Genomic DNA, 11,533 nt, shown 5'->3' with positions numbered 1-11,533 from the left:
AAAATTCCTCCTTCCTGTTAGACTGTTCTCCATCCATCCATCTGCCCTGTCTGCCTTGAAGGCCAGGAGCAGTCCTGGGCTTACCTATGGATTGGTTGACGGCCTTCATACACAGATTCTCCACCAAAGCCTTCCCTGGGGGGACCTGACCTGGGGTCCTAGGCTAGAAAGGATAAGAGACAGTCAGTCATTTCTCACCTCCTGCCTCATGGTCTAGCTCTTCTCAAGAAAAGGCTCTGGAGCAAAACCAGGAGGTTCCATGAACCTAAACCAGCAGCTGGCCTAACAGGTGATCTCATGGAGAAAATCAAGAGTGGGCAGATTCATCCCAAACCTTTGGAGTGGCCAGCAAACATCAGCACAGTGAAAAGTTGCACCCTAGGGCCTTGCTATATCAGCCGTAGGGGTGACATAGCTCTTCTCCAACCCTCTCATCCTCTAGAATACTGGAGGTACTTACAAGGGTCTGATCCAAGTAGGCCATCTTCTCTTGTAGCTCTGGAGACCTGATGTTGGGGTAGGGCATGCCCACCATCACCACACACCTGGTAGAGACATGAGTCAAGCCCTCCCTCACACCTTGTCAACTGCTGTCTTCAGTAGCTTGCACTGCCCCACCTAAAACCTACCATCTGGAAAGGGTATTCTCAGGCAAAAGATCCAGCCCAGGCCAATGAAATGGACCCTGATAAAGTTATGGTCTGCCTCACCTCCACAGGGCCAAATCCAGGGATATATCCTTCACCCCCCCAAACACACAATGGACATTGAAGAGTCAGCCTGGATGCATCAGATCACAGGCAGGGGCCAGTACCTCGGTCCCAGTAGAGAAGAGGATCACTACCTACCGACCCAGGTCATCAGAGAAGTTGATCCCTTCACTCATCTTTCCTCCGACCACAGAGAGAAGCAGGGCACCTGTCACTGTGCCTCCCACATGGCCACATCTCTGAAGAAGAAACCCAGCCCAGAGCGGCTAAGCCAAAGCTGGATGCCTCCCAACAACACCCAGCTGCCAGGCCCACTTGGTCTCTGGACCCAGTCTCAAAAGTTACACTTCTCACCGTGATGCACTTAGAATATGCCATCAGCACCTGCTCTACCTGGCTTGCTCTTTTGGGTTCCTGGAATATCTGGAGAAAGAAGAGAATGTCTCCCAGCAAAAGGTTTTGGAGGGCTGGGTCTCTGGTCTGCTTGAGACCCTGGGTTTTGTGACCTGGGGATAGGAGGACCACACTGAATAAAGCTTTGGGGAACCCGCTGGGCCAGTAGTCAGGGACCAGAAGATGTGGGGCTGAGAACTAGGAGAAGCCAAATTATCCTGATTTGACAGCAAGCAGAACCCAGGTGGAGCTCTGGGTGGCACTATCCTAACAGGGGGAAGGGTCCAGCAGAAGGGCTACTCACCTTTTTCCTAACAGCCAGGCGGGCCAGCAGACCACTCTTGTCCCAGTGGGCGTGGACCTGGCGTTGGTACTCATAGGAGGGGAAAAAACAGATCACCCCTCCAGGGACCACATTACACAGGTTACAGAGAATGCGGCCTGTCTCGTCCATCTATGGAAGGCAGACAAGGAGCCCCCCATGGAGCAGGCCTGCAGTGACACCCACAAAAGAGTTGCTAACCTTGGGGTTCAAACATGAGGATGCCCAGGGAGGATGATGGCCAACTGGCTCCCTGAGTGGAATGTGCCACCTTCCTACCAAACATGCCCAACTGCTTCTGGTGATTGTCAACTTTTTTGGCACATGTCCTAGTGCCAGCACCCTAGAGATACAATATACTGTTGGTTCCCAAATTGCGATGGGTACCCTCCATTACAAGTCAGGCACTGGACATCCCAAGCATGCCACTGGAGATGTGCCCAAGACCTGCACCCCTAGCCCGGGGCAGGGGCCCACATAAGCAAGGGACCACAGAACCAAAGGAAATGAAGAGTGTTCTCACACACTCCACACTAAAGGGATACATGGAGGTCATAAGAAAATTAACTTACTAGCCTAATGGGTAGGGGATAGCTCAAACTTTCCTTGATAAACATCTACAGATCCTAGTCATTCTATGCCAATTGTGATGGTCACCAACTTTCCTGGTGCCAGGACTAGTCAGGGCTACCCACCCAAGAGCTCTCTCCCCTGCCCTAAGGGGGCTGTGGGAAACCTGCTGCTGTCACTCACCATCTGAGGCAGCTCTCTTTTCTGGTATGTGAATTCCAACTGCTGGTTGGAGGGCCCGCTGCAGATGATGAGGGGCAGGATGTTGTCTGGAGGGATCACGTGGCCTGATGAGACCCAGGGAGGGGATGAGAACCTGGCACAGATTCTTCTGCCAGGCAAAGTCCAGGGAGGGTATTCTCCCAACCTGTCTCCCAGACTAGGAATAGTAATTTAGAATATACCCACTCACCCACTACCACAATAAGAGTGGGCAATGGTGGGGCACAGAGTATAAGGAAAGGGGAAGTATGCTGGAGAATAAGCCAGTGAAGGGCAAGGCCCCTATCCTGGGGTCTCCTTAGCCCTGGGCCTTACATGCAGCAAAACCAAGGCTACTGGGACCAGAGTGTGGGTGCCTGGTTTATCCTACCCAGACATGGATCCTTACCACAGGAAAACTCCACTACTCGCTCAGCTTCCACCCCAGCACATGCCAGCAGCTGCTCACGAAAGTCAGACACCTGCAGGTCACAATGTCAAGGCTTTGTGACCTCCCAGAAGTCTGGGGAAAAGGAACCTCAGGCCTTGGCCTGGAAGGCTGTGGGGTGAGGGTAGAGCCCTGGTGTAGAAGGCAGAGAAGTCTGGACCAGGAGGCAGCTAGTGTGTAAGACAGAAATAGGACCTGAAAGAAGGTGGATGCTACATGAGCAAAGAAAACAACCGTTAATGACATCCAGTGTTGGCAGCCTCATTAGACAATTTGTGGGAATAGCAAAGCAAATTTGGCCAATTTGGCATACAGATTCTCTCAACCCTAGCTGTGCACTGAAAAGACAACACCAGAGGGAATTCAAAAAATTAAAAAATCCAAGTGCCAGGTTCTAGCTCAAACTATGGAATAAGAACCTCCAGGATTTGCACCTATCCAATTGGCAAAAATCCAAGAGCTTAACCACTCTATGGAGAAATGGGCATTCTTAAACCTTGCTGGTAGGATACAGAAGAGTTTCAACCCTTGGGCAGAGGAATCTGACAGTATTTAGCAAGTGAGATGCAGTTTTTAACCTGGCATTCCATATCTAGGAGTCTACCCTGAAGATACAGCCCATAAATACCAATTAACATGCACATGAGAATCTTTCTTGGGAAGTTATTTGCCCATAAGAGACTGGCTGAACGAGTTGTGCGATATCTACTAAGGCATGACCAGGGACTGCCAGGACACACAGGTAAGAAACAACTATCTCAATGCCTTTGATGTGATTTAAAAAGGAAACAATGTATATATACAATATATAACATATAATAATATATATAATAAGCATATATATATATATATGCTTATTTTTGCAAACAAAGCAAAAACATCCCAAATAACAATGAAAAGATAAAGCACTAGCTATTGAAAATGATTACCTATGGGGGTGAGGAACCAGTTGGTAAGGAACAGGATTGAGGGCTGGGGTTGTGCTCAGTGGTAGGGTGCTTGCCTAGCATGTGTGAGGCATGGGGTTCGTTTCTCAGCATCGCATATAAGAAATAAAATAAAGGTCCATCAACAACTAAAACAATATTTTTTTAAGAAAGGGATGGGAATGATACTTTCCTATAGTTTTAACTTTTGAAACATACGGATGTTTATATACTTTAAGAACAGAATTAAGTCAAAATGAAAAAGCAAACTCTGAAGTTGAAAACAAACTGAAACAAAAACAACACAAAAACAAAAATAGCCCAGTGACCTGGCAGACTATAAGCAAGCACACAGAGAAAAGCCTGATTTCAAATGACTTTATATTCTTAGAGTGTAAAAATTTTTAAAAATGAAACTTGGATCAGTTAGTAGTAGCAATATAATTTTGAAACTTTTAAGTATATTGTGGGATTAAGCAAATAATTAGTTATATTAATGAGAAACCAAATGTTCACTCAGCAACAAATGTCATAATTATACATTTACTCTACCATGCTCCAGCTGTCTTGGAAGAAAGAGTCATAAGGTCATATAAATTGATTCTTTGATTTTGATTAGAAACACCATTACAGACTCCTGCTTCTGAAAGCACATTTCCTAGGTCTGTCTGCTGAAGCACCAGGGGTCACCCTAATACCCAGATTTCTATATACTGCCCCCCACTGAAAGAAACCATTTACCCTGGAGAAATGAAATGACCCAGATGTGGAGCCAGGCGAGCATAAAGTCAGTCTGGGACATTTTGTTATGCCAGAAATAAAGAAGGCATTGGAAGACTATGGGGGGGTCCTGTCAAAGGACAGAGGTGGCAGGAGGGGCTCCACCAATCAAATTTGAAATGATTTGAGCATCAAACACAATGACTACAAACTTTAATACATGGGATGAATAAAAATCTATGAATCTAGTCACAAAAAGGAAAAAGAGTGAAAAGGAAGTCCATAGGGGTGATTCTAGCAGGGACCTGAGGCCAGGAACCACTGCCTAAGGCTCTGAGCAGCCAGCTGGCCAGTGAGTGCTCTTCAGGGAGTGAGGCTAAGGAAATAATCCCTGTGCAGAGATCCAGTTGTATTTACCACGGTACTATTTAGAACAGAGAAAAACTAGGAAGAGCCTCAGTGTCTAACAAAACAGGAGTGGTTATGTGAAACAGAACACATTCATATAACTGTGATCCAGTGCAGCTAGAATATGATGGAATAAATCTATACTTGCTGACAAAGAAAAATGTTTGTGATATTTTGTTGCTGAGTGAAAAAGCAATTACTAGCAGCATGTAGAAATTATGCCAATTTTTGTTTTTAAAATATGTATATGCATATAAACATTATGTGTAAAAGACTATTACAATGATATATGCCAACACAATTCTTCCATTAGTGAAATTATGATCTATTTTTCCCCCATTTTTGCTTCTCTGCTTTCTACAATGCAAATATACTTTTCTTAAAAAAAAAAAAAAAAAAAAAAACATGTAACTTGAATTTATGAGAGCAGGCTGATACCTCTGTGGTGGGTGCAGAAAGGGAATGGTAAGGAGGCTCCGGAGAGTTCCCATACTGCAGAAAGCTAAAGAAACCAGAGGTGCCACCACCCACACCTGGGGCCCAGACAGGACGGCAGTACAGCAGTGCCACCTAGTGGACGCTGGTGGGGAGTGTGGAGATCCTTGTGTGGAGAGGTCCAGGGGACTGAGAGGAAAGAGGCTTGGTGGTGCATCTTTCCCCAGTCCCATCCCAATACCTGGGCACTGGAGGCTGGGGTTGGTGTCCTTACCGGCTGCATGGTGCCACCTGCAATGACCACTGCCCGGCATTCCTTCACCACCTGGGCAAAGTGCACAGCTGGATTCAGGAGCAAGAATTTGAGGCTACTCTGACTGAGGCTGCCTGAAAGACACACAGGGGGAGGAGGTTGGGGACAGCCTGAGCACAAGGATCTTGGGTTGAGTCCATGAGCTCGCTCTTTCTCTTTAATAAAAACAAACCTCATTTCACCTCCAGCACAACCCTCTGAAGTAGACAGTACTACTGTCTTCCTTCCCACATTTCCAATTTCCAAAAGGAAACTGAAGTGCAGAGAAACCAGTCAACGGCATGCAGGTAACAGAACCAAGACTCAAACCCAGCCCACCTAACCTTAACACTGGGCCATAGGGTTCTCCAGCAATGCTGCCTGTGAGGATCCAGCACCTCTGCATCCTGGCTCCCTGGGGCCCCTGCTTGCCCCAAGTCATGGGAAGCCAGACATCACCACGCCTCCTCATTCTAAGTCAGACAGGTGCAGGATGTCCAGTCCCTGGCTTGACTCTCTGGCTGCATTAGGTTTTCTCCCTCTTGGGAAGTGAGGTAAGCAGCTAATCACCTTGGCGGCTCAGGATGACCCTGCCATCATGGTTGGCAGTAGTGAGAGCTGCAAGGAAGCCTTCGATGTTCATCAGTGGGGAAGTGGATCTCGGGGCCTTGGCCTCATCCTCCTCCACAGGGGCCACAGGAGCTGTATAGAGTAGTACAGGGAGGAGGCACCCTGAAGTCAGGTCCACCTTTTTGCCCTAAGTCTGTAGCTGGCTCTTCCCTCCCAAACTCCTAACTCACCCTCCGTGACCCCAGGTTGTAGGCTCTTTAGGAAATGCTGAAACCCAGCCAGTTTGGGCTGCTCCCGGGAAGATGGGAAGACTGCTCCATAGCGTTCTGTAAAGCCAAAGAGCTGGATAGGGAGGAAAGAGGGTGATGGAGGAATGAGAAGCAGTATGAGTGGGAGACACCACAGCCTACGAACCACCCCCTCCCTAAATAGTTCACACCAAGGAGAAGGAAGACAGAGATACGTCTGAGGGCAGAAGAGGGAAGCAGTGAGGCCGCAGGCAGGGGTGCTGCTGGCTTCCTCTGGGCCAGTAAAGGGAGTTACCTTCCTGCTGACCATACTCTTCTTGCAGTAACGCTGCACCTGCAAAACCAACATCAATGGCAGGCATGTGTCAGAAAGAAGCGAGCTGTAATCTAACTGTGAGAAATCAATCACCCTCCACCACCAACACAAAGCTTCCCACAAGTGGGGGCTCTGCCAAATCAGATACAACCTTCTCACCAACTTCTCAATGGCTCTGATCTAAGGGTGATCCATAGAAGTTATGTGTCCCTTGCTTTCCTCCCAAGTAGTGTCATGTAAGTTGGGCCTTAAAGAATGTAGATTCATCTGGGCATGGTGGTGTACACCTGTAATGCCAGTGACTTGGGAGGCTGAAGTAGAAGGATCACAAGTTCAAATCCAGCCTCAGCAACTTAGTGAGGCCCTAATCAATTTACTGAGACCCTGTCTCAAAAAATAAAAAGGACAGGGGTCCTGGCTCAGTGGCTAAGTACCCCTAAGTTCAGTCCCCAGTACCAAAATGTAAAAAGTAAAAAAAAAAAAAAAAAAATACTATGAGCAAAGGCACAAAGAAGTGAAGCCTGGGGCTCATTCCAGGCAAGAAGCCGAGCATAGTGGCACATGGTTATAATCCCAGCAACTTGGGGAGGCTGAGGCAGGAGGATCCCAAGTTCAAAGCTAGCCTCAGCAACTTAGTGAGGCCCTAAGCAACTCAGACTCTGTCTCAAAATAAAAAGGGCTGAGGATGTGACTCAGTGGTAAAGCATCCCTGGGTTCAGTCCCTGATGCAAAGAGAAAAAATTAATTCTACAAAAAGTGATACCCTAGCCAGGTATGGTTGTCCACATCTGTAACCCCAGAGGAGGCTGAGGCAGGAAGATCATAAGCTCAAGAACAGTCTGGCACTAAAGGAGATCCTGTCTCAAAATAATTTTTAAAAGGGCTCAGTGGTAGAGCCTAGAGTGTGTGAGATCGTGGGTTTAAATTTCCAGTACTACAAAAAGAAAAAAGTAAAAAAATAGTGACATCTTTAGTTAAGATACACTCAAGTGTACTTTGTAAAGTAAAAGAAAAAAAGGGGAAGAGAACAGAAGCAAGGTGGCCAGGAAGAAAGCAGGAGCAAACAGAGCCTCCATGAAAGTCACAGCAGTGGGAGGAAAAGTTGGGATAACTCCAGAGTTATTTATGCAGCTTGGCAACTATTTAGCTGTAGGACACAAAGGGAAGAAAAGTATCAAGGATGACTCAGATTTCCAGAGTGTTTCATGGGATAACGGCATTGATAGTGACCAAAAGGGGTTAATTGGGGAAAGCAGGGCAGGAAGGGAAGGTCTCAGGTAGTACAGGTGGCTTCAAACGTGGGCTTCTCCACTCAGCACTGATGCACTGGGGTGAGGCCTGTGCTCCTCATTCCCCTGAGCAACCTCCCTGAGCCTGTTTCCTTTGTTTTCAAATGGCAACAGCTCTCTACCTGGGAGTCAGACCCCAGAACACAGCCCAGTATGTAGTAAGTACTCTGTCCATGAAGGCAGTGATGGTTATCAATTTGTAATCCCTAGGCTATAATTCAAGCGACCCATCAGGGAGAGTGCTGGACATTCAAGACTGGAGTAGAAAACGTCTGTGGCTGTGAGCAAACCCAAGACTGCAGCTGGGAGTTGACAGGTCAAGCAGCGCCAGCCACATTCTCACCCTGCTCAGCCCTAGCAGATGGAACCAGGACCATGCTCCCTAAATCAGCTCCCTGTGTCTGTCCAAAAGCCCAGGGGAAAGACTGAGTCTGAAGAGAGATGGAAAGGGGTGGGGAGGACATGGGAGCCTCCATTTGTTACTGTGTGGTACAAAGAAGAGTGTCTCTTCTCACCAAGCCAGAAACCCCAGGAACCTAGACTGTTTGATTCCTGTTGATACGTTGCTTTAAGGGTTAAGTAATTGCATGTATGTGTGTGTTGGAACCTCAGACTGTAGACTGCTTGAGTACAGAGGGATTTGCTTTCTATTTCTCCCATAGTCTTCATGCAATGTCTACTCACAGGTGGTGATAAGGACACCTGATGTGCTAACAAACAGTGGGGGTCTTTACCTTGAACAGGTTAATGTTGTCCACCTGGCTCTGAAAGAGGAAGTCATTGATGGTTTTCAGCTCTGTCCCTAAAAACAGACAAATGAAGGGTTCTGGGAACCTGCCCTGAAGCTTCTAGCTTTCGGTCTCAGATTGAAGCCCAGAAGGGGCTCAGATTCCTCTGGGCCCTATGAGAGCAACTCTCACCTGTTTGCGAGAGGCTCTGTGTATTGGGATTTTGCTTAATGTTCCCTGAAAAAAAAGAAAATGCAAACAGGTCAGGATAGTAATCCTCTGCACCCCATTTCCCTGTCTTCTCATTCTACACTGTATCTACTAAAAAGAACACCCATATTCAAACAGATTTTTATTTGTCTTTGGTTATTTATAGCATGCAAAAAACCCACAGAGAGGGCAGAAGTTCTACAAAGCTCACACTTCTGCCCAAGGAACACAAAGCCTTCAAAGTTCATTCTTTTTACACCTCCTCCAGGAGGCAGCCAGCGTAGGCACCCCATGTGTACAGGGCACAGGAACAAGCAGGAGCTGCCCTCGGCCACATGGTACTATGGCAAAGGCAGATATGGAACCTAAGAGCAACATGGGATAAGATCCCTCCAGAAAACCCCGATGGGTTTCTAGAACTTTACTTTCTACATAAACCTTTAAAGGTACTGCCAACCAATAAAGGAAAGGGTCCCAGCACAAAACAGTACAAGCAGCATGGGCCTGGAACCAGAAAGCTCACTCACTGGGCTCCTCAACCATAGGCAGGTCCTGATTTGAGCTTTACTCATCTATAAACACCTGGGCTACTCTCCTCACAGGGGCAAATGAAATCGTGTATGTATACATGTTCTGAAAACACCCCAGAATAGTAACTATGGCACAAGATGTCATATATTTGTAGTATAATGTATTATTACACCCATAGAGTCTGGCAAAATAGAAGGACACAGAACATGGGCAAATGAATGAGGATTCTAAAAAACAGATATAAAGTCAGACAACTAAAATTAAGTCAGAAAGAATGAGAATTTCCTAAATCAATGACCCAGACAATTCTGAAGGGCACAGAAGATCTACACATCCTAACTGGCATCCAAGGAAAAAGACCAACAAGTTTTGCAGGCAAGGGGTGAGCCTGGGGAAGGTGCTCTCCTACCTCCCAGCACAGCCACAAACTTCTCCAGCAAATACAGGATCTGCTTAATGTACATCAGGTTCTTGGCCTTCAAACGCTTCCTGAGAAGAAATCAACAGACATTACATGGCCATGCTCAGAAAGCTGTTCCCTCTACCTGCCCCCAGCTGCAGCCTTGCTGTCTGCTGCCTCTCAAACTGGGCCATAAACTATAAATCCTCCCTCAGAAAAAATGCTGGCCAAGGCCCAAGGCCCTCAGAGCCAGCCTTCCTGTTCCACATAGCCTAGGTCTTGTGAAGGACACACCACGATGGACTCAGGACCTGAGCAGCAAGCCGATGCCCCCTCTGAGCCCAAGCTAGAGTCACACTCTTCTTGGACCTGGGGGCCACTGAGATTGCACAGAATTTTCCCTTCTACTTTACAGGGTAAGTGTCTCACCCATATCTTTCCATATACTGGAACAACTGGGAATGGGCCTGGCAGAGCTGGGGAGAGAACACAGACAACGGTGTGAAGGCGAACCAGGCAGACCAGGCTTTGGCCAAGAGCTGAGATCAGGCCTAGAAAATGCCTGCCAGCACACACAGGAAGGTCAAGAGGATGGGGCACACAGTATAATGCTCAGGCAGAGACATGGTTTGAGCCCCTGGGCTGAGGGAGCTGAAAGAGAGGGAAAAGGAAGTTCTGCTTCATGTCTGCTTTGGGCCTGGACAAAACAAAAGGCAGAATCCCTCAAGCAACGAATCTCCCTGATGGTTTTTACTGTGCTGGGAAAAGACTTGTAGTCTACTAAAAGTGAAGTTCCAGGTAACCACTGCATCCTGGCCTAAGGTCAACCCAGGCATTGGTGAACAGAGTTGGTAGATGCCGAGTGGGTTTCATGGTCACAAAAACCAGTGATCAAATCCTGGCTCCCATTTGTAAAATGTATGATCCTACGCACAACTGCTTACCCCTCTCTGAATCTGCAAGCACCCAAAGTAAACTTCCCAGTAAACTTACCATCCCACTGTAGGGTCCACACAAAGAGAAGAGATACCTGGCGTAGGGCATGAAACATGAGAGTAGCTTGCAGAGATCAATTAAATGCCCTCAGAGCAACATCAACAATAGTAAGATCTGACAGTTTGAGTCCTGCTTCCCTCATGCCACCATCCCAGCTAAGTGAGAATGTTAGCAGCTTCCTGAGCTGGAGGGACTCAGGATGACACAGGCAGGTGAAGAGCAATGAAACAAGCCACGCGGCTGGAGCTGGGTCCCCACAGTCTCATGGAAAGTCAGTCAGCCTCTGACAAGGCCAGTACTTTGGCTCAGTGCACCCTCTGCCCAACCCCAAAGCCCAAGAAATTCCAGGTCTAGGTATTTATAGAGGAATGACCTATGTGTCTCTGTCCTCTGGCAGGTCAAGGTAGAGAGAGGCCAACCCACCTGGGAACCGCTGACCTCTGCACTGTGGATGCCTGTGATGGTATCAATCAAGTTGTGTGCCTCATCAATGATGACCACCTGGCCCTGCAGTCGGATGCCAGCAGCCTCCCGGGTGGCCGCATGCAGCAGCATTGGATAGGGCAGCACCACTAGCTGCAGGGAAAAGTGGCCACCAATGAACTTGCCAAGCCCACCTAAGTCCTGATGTGATCTGTTCAAGTCTGAACCATGTATAGGGATGTTCAAGTGAGAAATTTACAGCAGAGCAGTGTTTATAGCAACACACCTTTTCTCAGGGGTTTGATGTGGGATGTCAAGTATATAAAAGAGTAAAACTGGAGCTGATCTGACTCTGAACTGAATTGAAGGAGGGGAGTGAACTCCTGCTGCTGAGCCT

General features: G+C 47.5%; 1 protein-coding gene across 5 annotated transcripts in view; it reads right to left on the bottom strand.

Moving 5' to 3' along the window:
- DDX11 (DEAD/H-box helicase 11) overlaps positions 1-11,533 on the bottom strand; it is a 31,494-nt gene that overhangs the window by 1,145 nt on the left and 18,816 nt on the right. For 3 of the 5 annotated variants that reach the window (XM_079141978.1, XM_079141977.1, XM_079141979.1), the window contains 16 exons: positions 11,137-11,289; positions 10,147-10,193; positions 9,727-9,806; positions 8,769-8,813; positions 8,583-8,650; positions 6,539-6,577; positions 6,226-6,337; positions 5,996-6,127; positions 5,408-5,520; positions 2,606-2,678; positions 2,179-2,282; positions 1,408-1,557; positions 1,065-1,133; positions 849-949; positions 461-545; positions 85-163 (listed from right to left, as the gene is read on the bottom strand). In XM_079141978.1, the coding sequence (XP_078998104.1) occupies positions 85-163; positions 461-545; positions 849-949; positions 1,065-1,133; positions 1,408-1,557; positions 2,179-2,282; positions 2,606-2,678; positions 5,408-5,520; positions 5,996-6,127; positions 6,226-6,337; positions 6,539-6,577; positions 8,583-8,650; positions 8,769-8,813; positions 9,727-9,806; positions 10,147-10,193; positions 11,137-11,289 (1,450 nt within the window). The remainder of the gene's footprint in view (positions 1-84; positions 164-460; positions 546-848; positions 950-1,064; positions 1,134-1,407; positions 1,558-2,178; positions 2,283-2,605; positions 2,679-5,407; positions 5,521-5,995; positions 6,128-6,225; positions 6,338-6,538; positions 6,578-8,582; positions 8,651-8,768; positions 8,814-9,726; positions 9,807-10,146; positions 10,194-11,136; positions 11,290-11,533) is intronic. The other 2 variants (XM_079141980.1, XR_013764098.1) reach the window with 2 other exon arrangements.

Source organism: Sciurus vulgaris (assembly GCF_902686455.1).
Source record: "Sciurus vulgaris genome assembly, chromosome: 5".
Taxonomy (NCBI): domain Eukaryota; kingdom Metazoa; phylum Chordata; class Mammalia; order Rodentia; family Sciuridae; genus Sciurus; species Sciurus vulgaris.
The sequence above is the reverse complement of the archived record's forward strand: the minus strand, read 5'-3'. Positions and strand labels throughout refer to the sequence as shown.